The sequence below is a fragment of the Aquarana catesbeiana genome, linkage group LG03, assembly GCF_042186555.1.
Source record: "Aquarana catesbeiana isolate 2022-GZ linkage group LG03, ASM4218655v1, whole genome shotgun sequence".
Lineage (NCBI taxonomy): Eukaryota > Metazoa > Chordata > Amphibia > Anura > Ranidae > Aquarana > Aquarana catesbeiana.
The window spans coordinates 185,119,623-185,142,866 of record NC_133326.1 but is presented as its reverse complement, the minus strand read 5'-3'; the positions used below and the strand labels follow the sequence as shown (position 1 = coordinate 185,142,866).

At 41.7% G+C, this 23,244-nt stretch overlaps 2 protein-coding genes across 2 annotated transcripts in view; one reads left to right on the top strand and one right to left on the bottom strand.

The window, feature by feature from the left end:
• The window catches only part of LRRC17 (leucine rich repeat containing 17), a 43,403-nt gene extending 30,702 nt beyond the window's left edge, over positions 1-12,701 (bottom strand). The window contains exon 1 of the mRNA XM_073619603.1: positions 12,447-12,701. The gene's annotated coding sequence lies outside the window, so the exon portion shown is untranslated. The remainder of the gene's footprint in view (positions 1-12,446) is intronic.
• FBXL13 (F-box and leucine rich repeat protein 13) overlaps positions 1-23,244 on the top strand; it is a 276,722-nt gene that overhangs the window by 120,491 nt on the left and 132,987 nt on the right. Inside the window, exons 10-12 of the mRNA XM_073619601.1 lie at positions 1,419-1,471; positions 4,018-4,118; positions 12,377-12,506. Coding sequence (XP_073475702.1) covers positions 1,419-1,471; positions 4,018-4,118; positions 12,377-12,506 — 284 coding nt within the window. The remainder of the gene's footprint in view (positions 1-1,418; positions 1,472-4,017; positions 4,119-12,376; positions 12,507-23,244) is intronic.

Genomic DNA, 23,244 nt, shown 5'->3' with positions numbered 1-23,244 from the left:
AGGAGATGGGGCATAGGTTGTTAAGATTGGTGGGGTCCAGTGAGGGCTTTTTAAGGATGGGGTTACTAGCGGATGTTTTGGAGATTTGGGGAAGATGCCAGAAGAGAGGGAGAGATTGAAAATGTGAGTTAGATAGTGTAGAATAGAATCAGCGTAGCATTTGCGGGGGAGCAGGATCCAAATCCCTTAATTTGACCCCTATTTGACATAAAAGCTAATTATTTTGTAGTCCAAAATAACAACTAGGAGAGATCTTTAAGATAAAGCAAACAGTGCAAAGGAGAGCTTTGAATTTCTGACATTATCAACTGTTGTTTTGCACTTATCAAACAGATATAGTAAAATGCTTACAATGGTATAAAAACTGCCCATGCAGGTAAGGGTGGGCTGTAGATAAAAACAAACTGTGCAGCGTTGATCAAAGTTAAATAATGCCCTAGCTGAAGGGGTAGGCCATTTCCGTACCTTCCGAAGCCTGGCTAAACAACTCTTAGGGATGGCATCACCCCATTCTGCTTTTTTCCTAGGATGTTGCTAAGATATTATCAGCCGATTCAAGACCCCTCACACTCTCTTTCCTCTGTCACAGTAGCTTTGCAAAGGAGGAGATAGAGGACCACACATGTGCGGGGGTTTGAGAGCTTGCCCCTCTGATGATGGGGGTAGCAGTATTGGCTGGGAGTGTCTTAGAAACATCCTTGCAACAAGGTAGAAAAGGACAATGCCATCCCTGAGAGATTTTTGGCTAGGCCTTGGGAGGTATATCAATGGTCCACGCTTACAGTATACCAAAGGAATTTTCCAACTTTGATCAAAGCTGCACAGTTTATTTTTATCTACAAGTGCACTTACCTGCATAGGCAGTTTTTTTTGTAAAAGTGATCCATCCCTTTAAACATAACAATAGGGGGCAATTGGTATGATTTGGACCAGTGCACAACGCAAAGTCCATAAAGACATGGATAAGTCAGTTTGGGGTGGAGGAACTTGACTGGCCTGCACAGAGTCCTGATCACAACCCGATAGAATACCTTTGGTGTGAATTATGGAGAATGCAAGCAAGGCCTTCTCATCCAACATCTGTGCCTGAGACTGGAAGCAAGGCCTTCTCATCCAACATCTGTGCCTGACCTCACAAATGCGCTTCTGGAAGAATGGACAAACATTCCCATAGACACACTCCTAAACCTTGTGGACAGCCTTCCCAGAAGAGTTGAAGCTGTTATAGCTGCAAAGGGTGGGCCAACTCAGTATTGGACCCTATGGACTAAGACTGGGATGACATTAAAGGTTATGTGCGTGTAAAGGCAGGTGTCACAATACTTTTGACAATAGAGTGTACATAAGTATGAGAGTTATTTTAAGAATAGGATATAGACATATATTTGCTTAAAAAAAAAATTATAATTCTTTTCCAGGGGAATGTAAAAACCTGCAAGATCTAAATTTGTCGGAGTGCCCAAATTTAAATGTAAGTGACTTAAATCAATACTATTTAAAGAAGCTTGCAGATTTAAAATGAAGTAATCGAATTCAGATGTAACATCTAAATTGCAGCCAGAGCCATGTGGATTCATTTATTTCTGTTATAAAACCACTGACCCTCCCTCCTTGCAGGATAAAATAGTCTTGTTAAATAAATTATTGTATTTTATTTTAGAATTGTACTTGAAGCATAGATACTCATAGTGGAAAACAGATTGCTGTGGTGTAGAGATTTTAGTGTGGGATGCCTCGGTGATACCACTAGTTAAGGAATAGTTTAGATTGGAGTTTATAGTAATAATCATTTGCTTCCCTATTTTGTTTGCATCTGGCAGGTATACATTATGAACATTTTGCAATGCAGATTCTTTGTAAACCTGACTGAATAATGCATGCTGCACCAGATGGGTTTGTTGATACTTGTAACAACTAGGGTTGCCACCTTTTCTTCAAGTCAAACCCAGAAATTTTTTTATGGTATAAACTATACATATATTTTGCACTTAAATAACATTTCTAATCATATGAAGTTAATCACAAGAGTCCCCCTTTAAATCTGATTCCATAGAATTCCCCTTTTACATCTGAGTTCCCTTAAGGGGGGGGACTCTGCAGACTCTGACGTAAAGGAGAACTCTGGGGACTCTAACATAAGGGATGCTCTGGGAACCCTGATTTAAGGGGGAACACTGAGAACTCTGATGTACGGAGAGGACTCTGATTGAAGGGGGAACACTGTGGCATCTGGTGTAAAGGGGAAACCCTGATGTAAGGGGTGCTCTGAGAACTCTGATTTACCTTAGTGTACTCACTCAGAGGCAGGAAAGAGAAGGGGGAGACTTCAGTCACAGACAAGGATGGATGGTGAGCTCACTCATCTCTTGACAGTCAGAACCTCTCATCCAGATGTATCTGAGACTGCTGGACTTCAAATTTCCAGCCCCCACTTTCCTTTTCTGAGGCACGGTGCTGGGGATTGGAGTGTGGGCAGACACAGAGGGGTAGGGGCTGGAGGAAGAGGAGCAAATCGAGCCCTCTCTCCTCTGTTGTCTGTATGTGTTTGGGGGGGGGGGGGGGGGGTTGTTAGTGATGGCTTTGGGTAGTGTGAAAGAGAGTGTAAAAGACACTCTCGGCTTAGACAGCTGCAGCCAGCAACCTTGCTGGGAAGCCATAGGCCAGTCTGAATAATGTGTCTGGGTTTCAGGCAGTTTGAAATCCGGACACATGATTCCAAACCCAAATTGTCCAGGTAAATCCCGGACAGGTGGCAACCCTAGTAACAACACCCATCGAGCTCACCCTCCATCATTGTTGCAAATGCACCAATGTATACCTATATACATTGCTACTTACCTGGGGTGAAAATGGCCAGTGATGAGCTCAGTCGAGTTCTGCCGGGAAGCTGACAAAGCCAGCAGCCAATCATAGGTGGCGGTTGCATACCCTGCCCCATAGCCACACGTATATACACCCCATACAACTTACATGCAGCTACAGGGGAGTGAATGCCTCCTCTGCCTATGATTGGCTCTCAGCTTTGACAGCTTTCTGGTGGGATAGCTCAGTCAAGTTTAGACTCATGTCTGAACCCTCCTGAGCTCATTCCTAAAAATGACTGGAAATATATAACCTCTTCTAAAATTTGTATATGACCGCTCTAGCATAGCTCCCAACTGTCCCTGATTTTGAGGGACTGTCCCTGATTTGGAGCAATGTCCCTCTGTCCCCGTTTCCCCCTCATTTGTCCCTCATTTTGGTCTGATCCATATATTTGGATATAAAATGCACTTTTTTTCTTTCAAAAAGTGTTTCCCGGAGCTAAACCTTTCCTCCAATTTCTAAATTGCTGCATTTGTACATTTTAAAAGCCAATATAAAGGAATATTAGTGGTACAAAAAAGCCCTTGTGGATTTGATTAACCTTTTTTTGGTTAATTCTCCTTTGAGGGGGTGTGGCAGGGGCGTGTCCTATGACTACATATGTTTGTTAGTAGATGTCCCTCATTCCCATCTCAAAATGTTGGGAGGTACGCTCTAGTTGCTTACAACCCTAATCGCTTCAGCTCTCACACCTGGACCAGAGCAAGCTTTGCGTTTCTAGTGACAACTTTGTAAATACTTAGTACAAACAAAGTTTTCTTTTCGTGATATTGTATTCCAGAAATTATGTTATTCTCTATTCTAAGGCATTGGACGAGGTGGGAGAATGATGGATGAATGGCATGATCTCTCCTTGTCCATTCACAAAACACCTTGCATTCTGTGAGAAAAAAAGTTTTGTAAATGTAGGAGGGAGGAGTAAAGGGAAGGCAAATGGCGCAATTTCATTTGCAGTAAAGTTAATTATCACTTAAGCATACTAGACCTTTCTTCACAATGCACCCTTAGGTTCTCCAGATATTACAGGATGCTTGGTAAGCATTAGAAATGTGCGCCAAATATCCCAGTTTGAGACCAATGAGCACCAAGTAGTCTGAAACACCCATGCTGATTCTAGTATTGTATAAACATGATTTGCTTTTTGTTGTCCAGGATGAAGCAATGAAAGTCGTCATTGAAGGATGCCCTGCTTTACTCTATCTCAATTTATCACATACGGAAATAACAAATACTACTTTACGAGTCATGTCCAGGTAGGTTTGGTAACAAATTCTTCCATAGCAGTGGTGCCAACTAGCATCCTATCGAGGTGACCTTCGTGACCTGTCCTTATGGTCTATAGCAGGGGTCTACATACTGCAACCCGAGGTCCAGATGTGGCCCTTTGCTAGTCCCCCTGCCAGAACACAATAGAACAGCAGGGGAGATCGCTGTACTAATGTCGGAGAGTTAGTACAGCAGCTCTCCTGAGCTGTCAGTTTTTTTTCGTTCAGCCCTACTGGGTTGAACGAAAAAAAAAACTACCAGTGTGTACTAGGCTTAAGTGCTTTGGATGAACTAAGCATATATCCCAAAACTCCAGCTTGTTGAACACGCTCCTGTTCTTTGCAGTGCATTATTTGAGCCCAACCCCACCTTGCTACACTATTCAGCCCAGGTTCACACTGTCCCGAACACACACAGACATCGCATGTGATTCGTACCCGCACTGTGTTGCCGATCACATGCGATGTCTGTGCAATGCGAGTTTAGCCATACAGTTCGTATTTCTGAACTCAAATTGGATTCGCACAAAAAAGGTACAGGGACTTTTTTTTTTCCCCGCACTGGAATCAGATTGCATGGGTGTTCTCACCCATGCAATCTGATTCCTTTCCCAATCCACAGTTTGCACTGCGATCTGTGAACTGATCTGGGGATGTCATTAATATTATACTGACACCCACAGCGGTTCGCAGAGGGCAGTGTGAACTGCCTGCGGGAGAGATGCGATGCGGGAACCGGCGCCGGAATCACGCTGGGTCCCGCATCACTACAGTGTGAACCCAGGCTTAAGGAAAATCTTTTGCAATTAAAAACTGTTAAAAATAAATGTTCTGCCTAAGAGCACACACACAAGATACAGGATGACAGCAGCAGTGACAGTTTTACAGTCACCACCTACTACTTATTTAATTAGCCCTTGGATGGAAGAATAGGAGGAGCTTGTTGTCTTAGGCCCCTTTCACACGGGCAGACCGTTCGGGTCCGCCTATCAGTTTTTCAGGCGGACCCAATCGGACCGTCCACTCCAGTCTTTTCTATGGAGCAGCGGGTGTCAACGGACATGTGACATTCGATTCGATTCACTAAAAACAGACTGATGGGGATCCGTTCCCTATCAGTTTGGTGGATTGGATGGCAGTTGGGTGTAAATGGACAGGCGGTCCCTTTACATCCGACTGCCCATAGAGGAGAGCGGGCTGTGTTTGTATTCTCTCTGCATAAGTGGAGCTGACACAGACTAGCCATCTGCCTGCTCAGCAGGGATCAGCGGACAGATTCCTCGCTGAGCAGGTGGACTCCAGCAGAGCCCACCCTGTGTGTAAGAGCCTTACTCTTATTTATTTTTTATTTTGCTCAACCAGCTTTGGACTTCCAAAAGCTGAGCACAATGCGCAATTTGGAAAACATGCTGCTGTGCTCTATATACGTGCAGGCGTTTTTTCTATTAAGCGTTTCCAGACCAGCCACCGCAGTTATACTGCGGCACGTTGGCTCTCCTGCTTGAGCCATCTTATCGGTACGTCGGCTCTTTAAGACGCCTCCAGTGGCGTGCGTGCCTGAAGCGTGTCCCCAGAGCCGATGCGAGTGCACGGCGGGCGCAATGACCGCTGGGTACCCACGATCGCTCATGACAGAGCGAGAATCGGGATCTGTGTGTGTAAACACACAAATCCCAGTTCTGTCAGGGGAGAGGAGACAGATTGTAAGTTCCTACTAAGTAGAAACAACCATCTCTCTTCTCCTCTAGTCAGCCACATTCCCCCCAACACAATTAGAACACACCTAGGGAACACAGTTAACCCCTTGATCGCCACCTAGTGTTAACCCCTTCCCTGCTAGTGACATTTATACAGTAATCAGTGCATTTTTATAGCACTGATCACTGTATAAATGTCAGTGGTCCCAAAAAAGTGTCAAAAGTGTCCGTCACAATGTTGCAGTCCCGATAAAAATCACAGATCACCACCATTACTAGTAAAAAAAAAAAAAAATAATGAAAATGCCATAAATCTACTTCCTATTATAACTTTTGCGCAAACCAATCAATATACGCTTATTGCATTTTTTTTTTTCTACCAAAAATATGTAGAAGAATATATATCGGCCTAAACTGAGGAAGAACTTTATTTATTTATTTATTTAAATTGGGATATTTATTATAGCAAAAAAGTAAAAAATATAGTGTTTTTTTCAAAATTGTTGCTTTTTTTGTTTATAGCGCAAATAAAAAAAAAAAAAAACGCAGAGGTGATCAAATATCACCAAAAGAAAGCTCTATTTGTGGGAAAAAAGGACATCAATTTTGTTTTAGGTACAACGTAGCATGACTGCTCAATTTTCAGTTAAAGCGACCCAGTGCCGTATCGCAAAAAATGGCCTGGTCATTAGGCAGGAAAATCTTCCGGGGCTGAAGTGGTTAAAGTATAGCTAAAGGCAAAACTTTTTTTTTGTTTTGGATGGAGTGGAGAGGAATTAGACCCCCTGTCAGGTTTTATGGCAGTCTGTGCCCACATTAAGGAGATTCTCCCTCTCTATTTGCTGCCATTATTATTGAAAGTGAAAGTAAAAGAAAATCCCCAAATTAGCCCCAGAAAAGTAATAGAGGGCAAATCTTCCAATAGGGAATTCCCTTAATTTACAGGGATTTCCTTTCACTTCCTACTTGGCTGTGGGACAGGAAGTGATGGGAAATCTCTGCAATTGGACACAGATGGCAAGAAACACATCTGACAGGGATTATAATCCTCCCTTACTCTATCCAAAATGAAAAAAAAAGTTTTGCCCATAGTTTGACTTTAATGCTGTGGTATGGCTGCAGTATGGCTATATCGTTGCTTTTCAAATGAAACCCCCCCCCACTGCCACTGTGGTGTAGTGGTTGGCTACTGATGAGGCTAGTGTTAGTTATTTATTTGTGATGTGATGGTTCTAGAAGAGAGGAGTCAAAGCCTGAGCTGCCATACTTTTGTATACAGTATATGGGAACCTGCCTCGTAGAGTGGCCTTGACTTTTTCATGTATCATGGCTTAAATTATTTGATTTTTGGTTTCAGTAAAGCTTAGTACACACTATCAGTTTATTTTTATTCAACCCAGCCGGCTGAACAAAAAAAAAAGAACTGAAGAGGTCGGGAGGAGATCCTGTACTAACAATCCGATGCACATCCGGAGTACATCAATCTCCCAGCTGAGTTATTGTGTTCTGACAGGGGGGGCACCCAATCGTCAGAACACAACAGTTGCCGGATGCTGATCGGCAGACCTTTTATTGGTCATGCCCCTTCGACAGAAGCCAGACGTTCAGCGGGCTTCTGTCGGACCGGCTGCCGCACACACGAGCCAAATATCAGCTGCTTTCTTTTGAACCGATTGATACCGCCTGATATTCAACCCATGTGTATGGAGGCTTAAAGCGGGGGTCCACCTATCTATCTTTTTTTTTTTTTGAGTTCATTCACAAACTTTTCTTCTCAGCATTACATACTCACATATTGTGTGTAATATGTCCGCCTGTGTCAGATTTCGTCGGAAAGAATAACTTATATTATTCACTGCAGGCGGTTTCCATCTTCATTGTGGGCATTTGAAGCCCACAAGCATTTATTTCCTGGATGTGGTGAATGCTGTGCTCCCAGCATTCACCGCTCGTTCCCGCACATGCTCAGTGGCATCCTGGGAAGCCTGAGACTAGCTCCCAGGAGTCTGGGAGAGGCTAGAAACACGCCTACTCCCACGGGAGGAGAACCAGGAAGTGCAAAGAAGAATAGAAAAATAAAAGGTAATTACGGCGATTTACATTTTTTTAAACGGCATGTCAGCATCTAGGCAAGGAAGAGAATACATACAGATATTGTTCAAAATTTGGGTGGAACCCCGCATTAAGACAAAATCTAGCAGTTTTTCAGGCCTTAGCTATAGTTTGCTTAGTAGCTCTTGTGAAATGTAATAAAAGTTTAAATTGTGTCTCAGTATTGTGAGGACAGCGTTTATTTAGAAGTGCTAGCAACGGTCCGGGATGACAATAGTGCCTAGGAATTTGCATAATGTGTGGCAAGGAAATTTTTTACTCCTACTGATTCAGGTCTATTTTTTTAGGGCTCATGCACATGGGCATTTGTGGCTGTATAGCCTAAATTCTGCCGTATCTCCCAGCCGAGTTCTGCATACGTTGCTGTACCCAGCTATACATGTGTATACACACATACAGTATCTCACAAATGTGAGTACACCCCTCACATTTTTGTAAATGTTTTATTCTATCTTTTCATGTGACAACACTGAAGAAATGACACTTTGCTAAAATGTAAAGTAGTGAGTGTACAACTTGTATAACAGTGTAAATTTGCTGTCCCTCTTGGTTATGTAGTTCACTAGAGCTTCACAGGCTGCCACTGCAGTCCTCTTCCACTCCTCCATGACGACATCACAGAGCTGGTGAATGTTAGAGACCTTGTGCTCCTCCACCTTCCGTTTGATGATGCCCCACAGATGCTTCATAGGGTTTAGGTCTGGAGACATGCTTGGCCAGTCCATCACTCCTACCCTCAGCTTTTTTAGCAAGGTAGTGGTCGTCTTGGAGGTGTGTTTGGGAGCCTTATCATGTTGGAATACTGCCCTGCGGTCCAGTCTCCAAAGGGAGGGGATCATGCTCTGCTTCAGTATGTCACAGTACATGTTGGCATTCATGGTTTCCTCAATGAACTGTAGCTCTCCAGTGCTGGCAGCACTCATGCAGCCCCAGACCATGACACTCCCACCACCATGCATGACTGTAAGCAAGACACACTTGTCTTTGTACTCCTCACCTGGTTGCCGTGACACACGCTTGACACCATCTGAACTAAATAAGTCTTTCTTGGTCTCATCAGACCACAGGACATGGGTACAGTAATCCATGTCCTTAGTCTGCTTGTCTTCAGCAAACTGTTTGTGGGCTTTCTTGTTCATCATCTTTAGAAGAAGCTTCCTTCTGGGATGACAGCCATGCAGACCAATTTTATGCAGTGTGTGGCGTATGGTCTGAGCACTGACAGGCTGACCCCCCACCCCTTCAACCTCTGCAGCAATGCTGGCAGCACTCATACGTCTATTTACCAAAGACAACCTCTGGATATGACGCTGAGCACGTGGACTCAACTTCTTTGGTCGACCATGGCGTGGCCTGTTCTGAGTGGAAACTGTCCTGTTAAACAGTTGTATGGTCTTGGCCACCGTGCTGAAGCTCAGTTTCAGGGTCTTGACAATCTTCTTATAGCCTAGGCCATCTTTATGTAGAGCAACAATTCTTACTCCTACCCTCAGCTTTTTTAGCAAGGTAGTGGTCGTCTTGGAGGTGTGTTTGGGAGCCTTATCATGTTGGAATACTGCCCTGCGGTCCAGTCTCCAAAGGGAGGGGATCATGCTCTGCTTCAGTATGTCACAGTACATGTTGGCATTCATGGTTTCCTCAATGAACTGTAGCTCTCCAGTGCTGGCAGCACTCATGCAGCCCCAGACCATGACACTCCCACCACCATGCATGACTGTAAGCAAGACACACTTGTCTTTGTACTCCTCACCTGGTTGCCGTGACACACGCTTGACACCATCTGAACTAAATAAGTCTTTCTTGGTCTCATCAGACCACAGGACATGGGTACAGTAATCCATGTCCTTAGTCTGCTTGTCTTCAGCAAACTGTTTGTGGGCTTTCTTGTTCATCATCTTTAGAAGAAGCTTCCTTCTGGGATGACAGCCATGCAGACCAATTTTATGCAGTGTGTGGCGTATGGTCTGAGCACTGACAGGCTGACCCCCCACCCCTTCAACCTCTGCAGCAATGCTGGCAGCACTCATACGTCTATTTACCAAAGACAACCTCTGGATATGACGCTGAGCACGTGGACTCAACTTCTTTGGTCGACCATGGCGTGGCCTGTTCTGAGTGGAAACTGTCCTGTTAAACAGTTGTATGGTCTTGGCCACCGTGCTGAAGCTCAGTTTCAGGGTCTTGACAATCTTCTTATAGCCTAGGCCATCTTTATGTAGAGCAACAATTCTTTTTTTCAGATCCTCAGAGAGTTCTTTGCCATGAGGTGCCATGTTGAACTTCCAGTGATCAGTATGAGAGAGTGAGAGCGATAACACCAAATTTAACACACCTGCTCTCCATTAACACCTGAGACCTTGTAACACTAACGAGTCACATGACACCGGGGAAGGAAAATGGCTAATTGGGCCCAATTTGGACATTTTCACTTAGGGGTGTACTCACTTTTTTTGCCAGCGGTTTAGACATTAATGGCTGTGTGTTGAGTTATTTTGAGGGGACAGTAAATTTACACTGTTACGCAAGCTGTACACTCACTACTTTACATTGTAGCAGAGTGTCATTTCTTCAGAGTTGTCACATGAAAAGATATAATAAAATATTTACAAAAATGTGATGGGTGTACTCACTTTTGTGAGATACTGTACCTGCATAAACATACATTTTGCATATGGGCCTACAACTCTAGGGGTAACAATTTGCAGCCAAAAGTATACATCTGTACAAAAGTACACATTTACCCAAGTACTTGTATATATAGGCATATAGCTGGGTGCAGCCATTGACTTCGCACCTGTGGGCTCCCTGGCAGGGAAATTCACTGGAATTTACGCTATACTGCTAGATGCTGCCATGTGCATGAGCCCTTACTACCCCTGTTGGCCACAGTCCGGCCCCCAAAAGTCTGATGAAGGGTGAACTGACTATTTGTTTAAAAAGTTTAGGGACTCTTGTTATAATAATTTAGTGATTCAAAGTTGGTTTGGAGTTATCCAGTGTCCCACAGAGCTTCTGTTTGTTATCTTATTTTCTGAGGCTACTGTGGCTAATTAAATCACTGAATTGAATAACTATATTGAATAATTATTTATGCAATTTGTATTATAAATGGCCTATTTATCTGTAGTTATAGAGTTAGTCCAAATTGACTTGCTTCCAGTGTGGTCCAGTGTAGTCTGAGACTCCTTAATAATTGCCTACATTGTAACAACTGCTGTCCACCAGCTGATGTAGACTTTATATAAATATAAAAAGGTTCCAATGTGCCGCAGGAGCACTACCATTGCAAAAGGTATAGTATGCCAAAAATAGCAGTAAAATCTACTGAACAGGATGTGTAGTTCATGTTAATGAAATAGGCAAGTCATTTCAAAGTTTCATTGAAATGTCTAGCCTATGGGTGTTGTTATGGCACTGCTAGCTGAACGTTTTTATGAAGTGCTGTCTCATTAAAGTTCTCCATAGCTTTCCTGTATGAATACATTAGTTGTTCTCATGTATGATCCTCCTTAGCTACTTATCCAACTACTCTGTATTACAATACAGCACATTATTCCATTTGGTGGCAGTGTTGTATTATCCTATATGTACTTCAGTCATGTCAGCCCATACAGCAACCGATTTGCAAGGTACTCTAGCATTGTATTATCCTATATGTACTTCAATCATGTCAGCCCATACAGCAACCGATTTGCAAAGTACTCTAGCATGCTCAAAGAAACAATATAGAAGTGAAATACAATATAAAATATCAATCTGTTGCAAGCTTGCAATGGTAAGTAGCACACGTGTAAATAACATTATGGGTTGTTACAGGAACCCAGAGCTGACTTACAATACACAGATACATAAATCAGTATGCAATAAAGCGCAGAGATTAGCTGTATTTTAGGTAATAGAATATGATGAATTGTTGGGTAGTCGATTGTTTAATTGTGTTGCTGTTACTTTAAAAACCGTGCAGAGACTGTGTAGGTTGAGTCGTGAATTGTGAATTGAGGTGTGCTGGTGGGGCTTTCTGTTTGGCTCACCAAGGGCTGGCTCCCCTGGCACAGAAGGAGCTTGTAAAGAAAGGTATTGGTGGGTTATTTAAAGGTTTAGGGATACAAGTTACGAGTTATTATTTCCCAAGCAAACTGTTAAAATAATGCATACATCTGAATGTTGCCTCCTGCTTACCTAATTTACCATGAAAAGTTTAACTGTAAACTAACATTTCAAAAAAAGTAAGAATTAGCTTTCCCCAAACCTGTGTTCAATTTTAAAGTACAGTTGAATTCTTTAATTACATCTTTAATTAGCATCAGGAAAGCTGCCGAATATGCAGTAATAAAATGGTTCCTCCGTGCAGATTGATGTTCTCACTCCCCTTTTCTCTAAATGTTGTCTTTGTATTATACTAGTACATCTATCTCAATTCTGTATTCTTCCCTCTAGATACCTGCTCAATCTCCAGTATCTAAGCTTAGCCTACAGCCGAAAATTTACAGACAAAGGCTTACAGTACCTGGGCTCTGGAAAGGGATGTCACAAGGTCATCTACTTAGATCTCTCTGGCTGCACTCAGGTTAGTCCTTTGCCTTTCTTTTTTCATGCAGACAAAAAGGGAATCCTTGGAGGGAGAAGCTGTGTCTTGCTCTCATTGTGCATCCAAGGAGTGCTGGACCTTCAGGAAATTTGAGCGGTTTTAAATTACAAGTCTGCAGCTGCTTACACTCTCCTTAGGCACAGCACTATAGGCACTGGCTACATTCCAAGGCAGTGTCATGCTTATAAACAGCTCAGACTTACTGGAGAGTGAAAGGGAGGCTTAATGCTTTCTGCAAATCTTTTCTTTTGCTCTGAAGTCAACTCTCTGCGATAGAATATAGAGGACTTTAAGAAGCATTCTCTAATGAAGAAACCTATTAAACCCCACACAAAGCTTAGTAACCATTTTTAGTTATTCACAATTTTTCGGCATCACTAACTCAGTGGGTCATGTGACAAAGGGATTAAATAAACTATGCAGCTGTCCACTGATTTTGACAAATTAAGTGTGAAACGAGTTTGGAGTCATCAGTGGACATAAAATCGCCTCCTGCCTGCTGTTAAACGGAAATCCTATAAACAACATATCTTGTTAGTCATCAACCATTTTACTGTCCATGGCAGTAGAAGGGTGATTCTTTGTTGGCTAATGCTACACAGAGGAAAAATCTGTCAATGGGTATGAAACTAAAAGTGAGAATGCACTTCTGCTCTATTTAATGTTACCATAAGTACCATCAATCCAGCAATGCTACAAGACTATGCAGTTGATTTACTAAAGAAACATAATATTAAAAAAATGCACTGCGCATTTGGATAAGTTCATCTGTGCCAGTTCTAATAGTATGTGAGTTCTGCAGTCTCATACATGCCAACACAAGACATAAACTCCATAAAACTCTATAAATAGACCACGCATTACAAAATGAATCAATTTACAGGGCAAAAATCAATATATCACAAAGTGCAGTGAATCAATAAGTGAGTGCCAATATGCAGATTTAAATTTCAGTTAAAGTTACAATGCTTTTATGGACCTTCCGTGATAGCGTAAAGTGCAGTGCTCCTTATGGACATACAAAATGCTTTCTTATGCGCCAACATGGATGTAAACTCTATCTCTAGTATGGTCAATGAACACTTGTGGGGCAATCCCCTGATAAATTTGTGACTCCTGTGTGTCTCCAATGGCTTGTATGCTCTACTTGACCACCATGCTCAGAAAGAAAGAGTAATAGGAAAAACCGTAAAGTGTATTTATTGGAAAAAGAGGTATACAGTATTGCATTCACTTGCTGTTGTGCCCTATAACCTGGCAGTAGGTGTAAACAACATTGTGTGTGTATATGGGGATGATGGCCGCCCCTCGCTCAATTGCCGAAAGTTGGCTGCGGTTCAACGCCCGGAACTGACGTCAGAGGAAGTTGCATCATGCTTACGTGACCAAAGCTCCTACGCGTTTAAACCTGATTGGTCATCCTCAATGAGCTTTCAATCAGGTTAAAACACGTAGGTGCTTTGGTCTTGTAAGCATGACGCAACTTCCGCTGGCGTCAATTTTGGGAGGTGGAGCAAGGGACTTTTCACTTTGCAAGGGAATGGGAACAATAATAGTCCCGCTTAGACTTGCAGATTTAAATTGGCCAGAAGTTCGCTGAGGCTTTCTCTGTTCTTGCTGATGCAAAACTGCCCGGTCTTTGACCAGTTTCTATCAAGCTCTCATTAATAATTGTAGATGATACAGAAATGTAAAACTGGGCAGCAGCAGGACATTAATAATAATTGAGAATTGGCCAAAATGTAAAGGCAAAGGGGTTGCAAGGGAATTTTCACATAGCAAGGGAATGTTTCCTTAGCTTAGTGAATTAGGTGAAGCTCTCCTGATTTCCATCATTAAATCATGTGCAAGCAAAAATCCAGTTTTTTGTTTTTTTTCTTGCACATGATTGTGTATTCTTTGCACAGCAAATTATCTCCACATTCAGTAAATTAAGGGAAAACTCCCTTGCAAAGTAAGAACTCTATTGCAAAGTGAACAGTATTTTGTAAATCAACCCATATGTGTGCTGTAAACTAGCACTGGAACAGTCTTGACCAGGTATACTTCTCCTAAGCCAGCCATAGATGGTTTGAATCTCAGCCAGTGTCCCCGTTAGGGAAATTCACCCTCTCTAATTGTCCTGTTTATCATTATCATCAAGTGGCAGTAAAAGAAAATCTCATATTTTGGGTTGTCCCTAGAACAAGAATAGAGTGGAAATCTTCCAATGGGGACACTAGTTCTGTTAAACCTGGTGACAACCAGGGATTCCCTCACTTCGCAGGCATTTCCTCTTAATTCCTGTTTTGGCTATGTGGCGAGAAGTAAAGAGAAAAAGAGAAACCTCCCCAATAGGACAAAGGAGGCACGAAAACCTGTCAGGGATTGTAAACCCTGCCTTACGCCATCTGAAATGAAAAAAAGGTTTTGCCTTTGTTTCTACTTTAATTTTATAATCCAGCATCCAGTTTTTCAGCTCTGCAGGTTTCAAATACTGTTGTCACGCTTCTACAGTCACATGAAACTGGTTTATTAAAATTGTAGATACATTTCTGCAAATTAAATACCTTGTTTGAAAAACTAGTGTTTGAGGTTTACATGATATGAAGGTCCAAGGCTGTATGAGTATGCATGAGCTGGAGAAGCCTTAACTTTTTGGGATATCTTGTGTGGGATCACAGCTGCTGGAGGTAACTGAAACATGAGGTCATCGCGGTGGTAAATATTTCAATCATGTATCACTAAAGAAGGGAGGGAGGATCTGGAACAATTGCTTGTTCCCTGAATGATCATTTTGCTTGGCTATTTTTAAAGCAGGCCATGCTTTTTGTGTTGTGGGTTCTGCTTCTACAAATCTGGTGTGCATCTTTAATGTGTTTTTTGTTTTATAATTCTGCATTGCCATTTTGCTTTACTGCAAATTGTGAAAGCAATTCAGCTCATTAAAAGTAGCCATGTGACATTAATAAACTAAACTAACTCAGTAGTTTGCTTTACGTATATACAGTATAAAGTGTATTCAAACTAGAAAGGCATTGCCATAGCTTCAGTAGATCTAAGCACATTTTTTTCCCTTCTGGCAAATGCAGAAATGAGAGCACATAATATGTTACAACACATAAAGTCTAGATACTATCTCTAAACGGTTAGATTAAAGACTCTTTTCATCTAAAGTGCTGCTCCACCACAGCACAACCCCCTAGCGAAATTATATTGCCTTCCCCTCAATCCCGGCTCTCTTGTTTGTCCTTAAAGTTTAATTACATTTTGAAAAAAAATCTACATTTGACCTTGTCCCAGCAGCCTCTGAAAAATGCCAATATGGATTACCATTATAGAAGAGAAGTCTTGCTTCTGTCAGGAATAATAGCTGCAGCCTATTGACTCTGAGAACATCCTGCTATATCAGTGGTCATCAACCCTGTCCTCAGGGCCCACCAACAGGCCAGGTTTGCAAAATAACTGAAATACATCACAGGTGATGTCATTTGCTGCTCAGTGATTGCTGTATTCTAGTCTGCATCACCCCAAGGTAATACATAAAACCTGGTCTGTTAGTGGGCCCTGAGGACAGGGTTGATGACCACTGTGCTATATAGCTGTTTAAAGTGGTAGTAAACTCTGTTCTACCACTTGTACCTACAGGAAAACCTATAGTAAGGTTTACCTGTAGGTACTGTGAATATCTCCTAAACTTGTACAGTTTAGGAGATATTTAGAGTGTATGCAGCCGGTTACATTACCGGCACATGTGCTCTGGAGGTCCGACATACAGTGCTGGACCTTTATAGCCCGTGCTGTAAACGGCTGCTCCCGTGCGCATACGCAGGAATGACGTCATGATGCCCCCGGCCACTCATGTAGGCTGAGGATGCGAACCCAGAAAGAGGACTGGAGGAAGATGTCAGCCCTCTCAGCAGTGACAGCGTTGCACTGGAGAGCTTCGTTCTAAGGGAAGTCTCTCATAATGTGCTAGTATGTGATGCATACTAGCACAATATGACATTGCCTTGCAGGGGATTTCTTTTCCCCATCAACTGCAGTTTACTATCGCTTTTACAGGATGAACATAAAATAGTGAAGCGCTCAAGATAAGCCACAAACACATAAAGAAAACAAATAGTGACCTTAACAGTGAGTAATAAACAGCAAGTGTTTATTACTCACTGACAAAGTCACTATTTGTTTTCTTTATGTGCTTGAGACTTATCTTGAGCGCTTCACTATTATATGTTCTTCTATTTATTCTATGTGGAGTTATAATACCTTAGTGTAAAGCTGGCAATAGACAATTCGAATCTCATACAATTCGAATCTCATCCGGAATCGGCTAAGATTCGAACTTTGTATGGGCAGGCTGAATGTACCCAAGTTGATTGATCGATCAACTTGGGTACAACCAGCCTGCCAGATTTACATGCGATTATCACTAGCAGCTGTTATAGCCGCAAGCAATAATCGCTGTGTTCTCCCAGCAGGAACGGCTCCCCCACTCCCCCTGCTGGGAGAACACAGTGGCTCGATGGTAAGTATTCCCCTGTCAACACATGGTTTCAGGAAAGAAATTTGCTTAGTCTAAGGGTGTCCTTAACAGTTCTTGTGGCATTATTTTTTATATATTAGTGTGCAGCACAGGGTTCATATACGGTATTAATTTGTTTAACAGGATTTTTATTCGGCTTATTATTATTATTATTATACAGGATTTATATAGTGCCAAGAGGTTGCTCAGTGCATTAGTATAATACATTGGGCAAAATTAAATAAACATTTCCCAGTAAACTATTTTTTTAAATTCTTACCCCAGGACTTGCAGTTTACAACTTTCACTGCTGCTGACTCCTGCTGTCTCAATGCTGCTTCCCTGAACATCTGGTCTTCACAGAAAAGAGTTAACAATGGACAATGCAGTTTCCAGTCAGTCTGCATTTCAAGAAGGGAGGGAGGAGCAGGGAGTGCCCTGCCATTCTATAAACAAAAAATCAATATATGGTGTTGCACTCCAAATATATAAAGTGCTGAAAATCAAATAAAGTCCTAAGTGTGCACACAAATCCACATACTAAACGTCATTAAATTAATTGCACCAAATACAGGTGACATAAATGCACTGTGCTGACATAGAATTTGCTAAATGATCATAATAATAAAGTGCATATGTGGCATAAATTCAATACACTGTGTTGACATAAAATTTGCTAAATAATCAAGATAAAGTGCATATGCAGCATAATTCAAAACAAAAACGAAGTCCAAGTGAAATGATAAAAGACGGAACAAGTGAATATTAAAAATAACAAAGTTTAAAATTTAAAAGTCTTCAAGAAGAGGTGCTGGTCCTTAAAGTGCTAAGTTGCACCAAACAAAGATAATAAGGTGACTGGATGATTATAATCTTCAATGTGCCCGCAACCAACAGGTGCAATGGCTCCTTACCTTAAGGGCTCTTTCACACGGGGCGGATCAGTGATGATCCGCCCCGTGAACACCCGCTTGCTCAGCGCGGATCGCTCCGCCGATCCCCGCTGAGCAGGAAAATGACAGGTCCGTCGCTGCACACTGTGCAGTGACGGACCTGTCAGAGCGCCGCTCTCCCCTATGGGGGATCGGATCATGACGGACCTTAGAGTCTGTCGTCACCCAATCTGATCCGAAAACGGATGGAAAAGTAGGATTTTCCTCCGTTACTCTTTTCGGATCGGGTTGGATGTCAGCGGACATGTTACCGCTGACATCCGACGCTCCATAGGGATACATGTATGTCCGTTTTTTCATCCGAAAACGGAAGGATGAAAACCGGACATATGGATCCCCTGTGTGAAAGAGCCCTTATGCTGTAAGGTAAACAGCATTAATGATGAATAACTAGCATCCGGGGTACTGTATCCTGCGGGTGATAATACTGGGTACCTGTTGGTTGTCACCTTATCACCCAGTCACCTTATTACCTTTGTTTTATAATTTCACTTGGACTTTGTTTTTGTTTTGAATCATGCTGCATATGCACTTTATCTCGATTATTTAGCAAATTTTATGTCAAAACAGTGTATTGAATTTATGCCACATATGCACTTTATTAATATGATCATTTAGCAAATTCTATGTCAGCACATTGCATTTATGTCACCTGCATTTGGTGCAATTAATTTAATGACGTTTAGTATGTGGATTTGTGTGCACACTTAGCACTTTATTTGATTTTCAGCACTTTATATATTTGGAGCGCAACACCATATATTGATTTTTTGTTTATATTCTTCTTAGGTGGGGTTTGACCCCTGTTGGTGTTTTTGCTGCAACCAATTTTATATAATTTTATTATTTTCCCATAATTTTCTCCTACACTTGAGTAGCACGGGAATACCTACTGTTTTATTTTATCCCTGCCATTTTATGTTACAGGACTGTGTGTTTCTATTGGTGCGCATATTGCAGAGAGTCACAACTCTTGTCCCATGCAAGGCTGGCTGCAAGAGAAAGGAGCCACTGTGAACTAGAGAACCATGTGCAGCAGTCATTGCACCAGCTTAAACAGGAACACGGGCAAGAGTTAAAAAAATAAAGATGGGCATCTTAGCAGACGCAATATACAGGGAAATGGAAATTATTATTGACATAAACACGCACACACCCACACAGGTTGAACTGGATGGACTGGTGTCTTTATTTAATCTTACCAACTATGTAACTATGGAAATGTGCAGCAGACCAACGTTCAATATACAAGCTGCAGAATTGCCTGTCTGGACAACTGCAGAAAGACAGAAGTTCAGATCAGACTATACAACACAAAAATTCTGGCTCTAAACACACAAATAGACAAAGTAGAAACTGCTAGAATGTGTACAGACAAATAAATCCATCCACACTAGTGGCTGTCAAAATGTCTAAACAATGCCTGCATCTGTTTAGATGCATGCGGTGTTCGTCCAACACTTTATCATTTGGCTCCTTGAATTTAGGATGTTGGGTGGGAAATTGACAAAAGAGCCACCCATGGTTCAAATTTCAGCAGGTTCATCAGGAACTAGCTGAAATCTCTCTGTCTATAGCCAATTTAACAAATCAACCCTAATTTGCTAAACTCATCACAAATACATTTTCCAGTTTTATACATAATGTTGCATTGTTGATGAGGGTTTTGGTACTATGTAGCACAGCCTTTCTCAAACAGCATACTGTGAAACTGTAGGGGTTTTCCTGAGCTAGGAGTTCCTTGAGCAGTAAGCAAGCGTGATCTAATCTCTCAAACTGGTTATCGATACAATGGGTCACTTCTTCAGTGATTTCTAATGTAAGGGGTCACCACAATTTTTACTGTGCGTATTTTTTTTCTGTTATTAATATTCCGTTTATTTCAAGATTTTTACTGAATATAATTACATGTAGAAAATGGGGTGTTAAAAATTATTTGCCCCGTGTGCTAAATACTCCAGGCGATTCTCATTCTTATATTTTTTTTAATTTCTACAATTTCCTGAACACTCTACTAATGTACCATGACATATAGATATAATCAATTTTAGCAGAGGCTTCCATAGATTTGAAAATTATTTAATAAGTTTCCCTGGGGTAAAATATATTATTCATGTTGAAAATCAGTGATGATATCAATAAATTGCAACAATTGCAATAATAATATTAGTGATAATAACACAAAGCTCTGATTGGGTTTAAACATCTCAGATATAACTACAGTACAGCTTTGCAGTTTTTGGATGAGAATTGATCTCGCATATATTTGGTATAGGAGATGGTCTTTAATAGTAGTTGGTGGTTAATTTCATATTACAAGCTGATGCCTTTGTTTCTCTCTGGTATTATGTTAGCATCCAGAAATTCTTCTGAACTGAGTCACTTGCAGTGTGTGAGACTGGGTCACTGATTGTTCAAATATTGATGTAGTGTGCCTGGTGTTACTCATGTCTGCAATTTTGGCCATGATAGCAACATACAGTAAGTGAATACATTTAACAGATTATCTGCTACCTGTTTCAGGGGTGTTATCATTATCATATCATTTTCATATCTGATCTGAAGCTACATAATTATAAAGTAGGTGAGGATGAAAAAAGATACAAGTCCATCAAGTCCAACCTATGTGTGTGATTATATTTCAGTATTTCATTGTATATCCCTGTATGCTGTGGTTGTTCAGGTGCTTACCTAATAGTTTTTTGAAACTATCAATGCCCCCCGCCGAGACCACCGCCTGTGAAAGTGAATTCCACATCCTTGCCGCTCTTACAGTAAAGAACCCTCTACGCAGTCTAAGGTTAAACCTCTTTTCTTCTAATCTTAATGAGCGGCCACGTGTCTTATTAAACTCCCTTCCACTGAAAAGTTTTATCCCTATTGTGGGGTCACCAGTATGGTATTTGTAAATTAATATCATATCCCCTCTCAAGCGTCTCTTCTCCAGAGAGAATACGTTCAGTGCTCGTAACCTTTCTTCATAACTAATATCCTCCAGTCCCTTTATTAGCTTTGTTGCCCTTCTCTGTACTCGCTCCATTTCCAGTACATCCTTCCTGAGGACTGGTGCCCAGAACTGGACAGCATACTCCAGGTAAGGCCGGACCAGAGTCTTGTAGAGTGGGAGAATTATCGCTTTATCTCTTGTGTTAATCCCCTTTTTAATGCATGCAAATATTCTGTCTGCTTTGTTAGCATTGCATGCCATTGCTGAGCCTATCGTCTACTAGGACACCCAGGTCCTTTTCTATCCTTGATTCCCCCAGAGGTTCTCCCCCCCCCCCCCCAGTGAGTAGATTGCATTCATATTTTTGCCACCCAAATGCATTATTTTACATTTTTCCACATTAAACCTCATTTGCCATGTACTTGCCCACCCCATTCATTTGTTGAGATCTTCTTGCAAGGTGGTTTCCACATCTTGCAGAGAAGTTATTGCCCTGTTTAGCTTAGTAGCATCCGCAAATACAGAGATTGAACGGTTTACCCCATCCTCCAGGTCATTTATGAACAAATTAAATAGGATTGGTCCCAGCACAGAACCCTGGGGGACCCCACTTTCCACCCCTGACCATTCCGAGTACTCCCCATTTATCACCACCCTTTGAACTCGCCCTTGTAGCCAGTTTCCAATCCATGTACTCACCCTATGGTCCATGCCAACGGACCTTATTTTGTACAGTAAACGTTTACGAGGAACAGTGTCAAATGCTTTTGCAAAATCCAAGTACACCACGTCTATGGGCCTTCCTTTATCTAGATGGCGGCTCACCTCCTCATAGAATGTTAATAGATTGGTTTGGCAAGAACGATTCTTCATGAATCCATGCTGATTACTGCTAATGATACCGTTTTCATTACTAAAATCTTGTACATAGTCCCTTATCATCCCCTCCAAGAGCTTGCATACTATTGATGTTAGGCTAACTGGTCTGTAATTCCTAGGGATGTATTTTGGCCCTTTTTTAAATATTGGTGCTACATTGGCTTTTCTCCAATCAGCTGGTACCATTCCAGTCAGTAGACTGTCAGTAAAAATTAGGAACAATGGTCTGGCAATTGACTGAGTTCCCCCAGGACCCTCGGGTGCAAGCCATCTAGTCCCGGTGACTTAATAATGTTAAGTTTTCCAAGTCTATTTCTAATTCTGTCCTCTGTTAGCCATGAGGGGGCTTCCTGTAATGTATCATGAGGATAAACACTGCAGTTTTGGTTACTGAAGCCCACTGATTCCCTCGTGAAGACTGAGGAGAAGAATAAATTCAATACCTTCGCCATCTCCCCATCCTTTGTAACCAGATTTCCTTCCTCATTCTTTATGGTGCCAATATGGTCTGTCCTCCCTTTTTTACTGTTTATATACTTAAAGAATTTCTTAGGATTTTTTTTGCTCTCCTCTGCAATGTATCTTTTGTGTTCTATCTTAGCCACCCTAATTGCACCCTTACATTCCTTGTTGCATTCTTTGTAAAGTCTGAATGCTGATGATGATCCCTCAGCCTTGTCTTCTCCTTTGCTTATATATTCATTTTTACATTGGAGTTAAGCCATCCAGGACTTTTGTTCGCTCTTTTAAATTTATTTCCCAATGGGATGCACTGGCTAATGCCCTTAATATGCTCTTAAAGCAAACCCATTTTTCCTCCGTGTTCCTAAGATTTTATCCCAATTTATATCTTCTAGCAAGGTTCGTAGTTTGGGGAAGTTTGTGCTTTTGAAATTCAATGTCTTTGTATTCCCCTTATTTGTGTGATTTATACTGAAACTAATTGATCGCTGTTTCCTAAATTGCCTCTTTTTCCACATCTGTGATCAGGTCTGTATTGTTAGCAATCAGTAGGTCTAGTAACGCTTTGTTTCTAGTTGGTGAATCTACCATCTGACCCATGGAGTTGTCCTGCAAGACATCTAGGAACTGGCGAGCCTTAGACGAATGCACGGTTCCATCCACCCAGTCTATGTCTTGATAATTAAAATCCCCCGTTATGGTGACACTCCCCATTCTCACTGCTAATCCAAATTGTGATAGGAGGTCCGTCTCCCCCTCCTCTCTCAGTTTAGGGGGCCTATAGCATACTCCCAGTATTATTTTACACTTAGTTTCATCCCTTTGGCGCTCTACCCATAAAGATTCCACCTCCTCCCTAGCTCCCTTAGTGATGTCATCTCTCACATTCACTTGTACATTATTCTTGATATACAGGCATACACCTCCCCCTTTTTTACTCTCTCTATCCCTGTGATAAATGGAATACCCTTG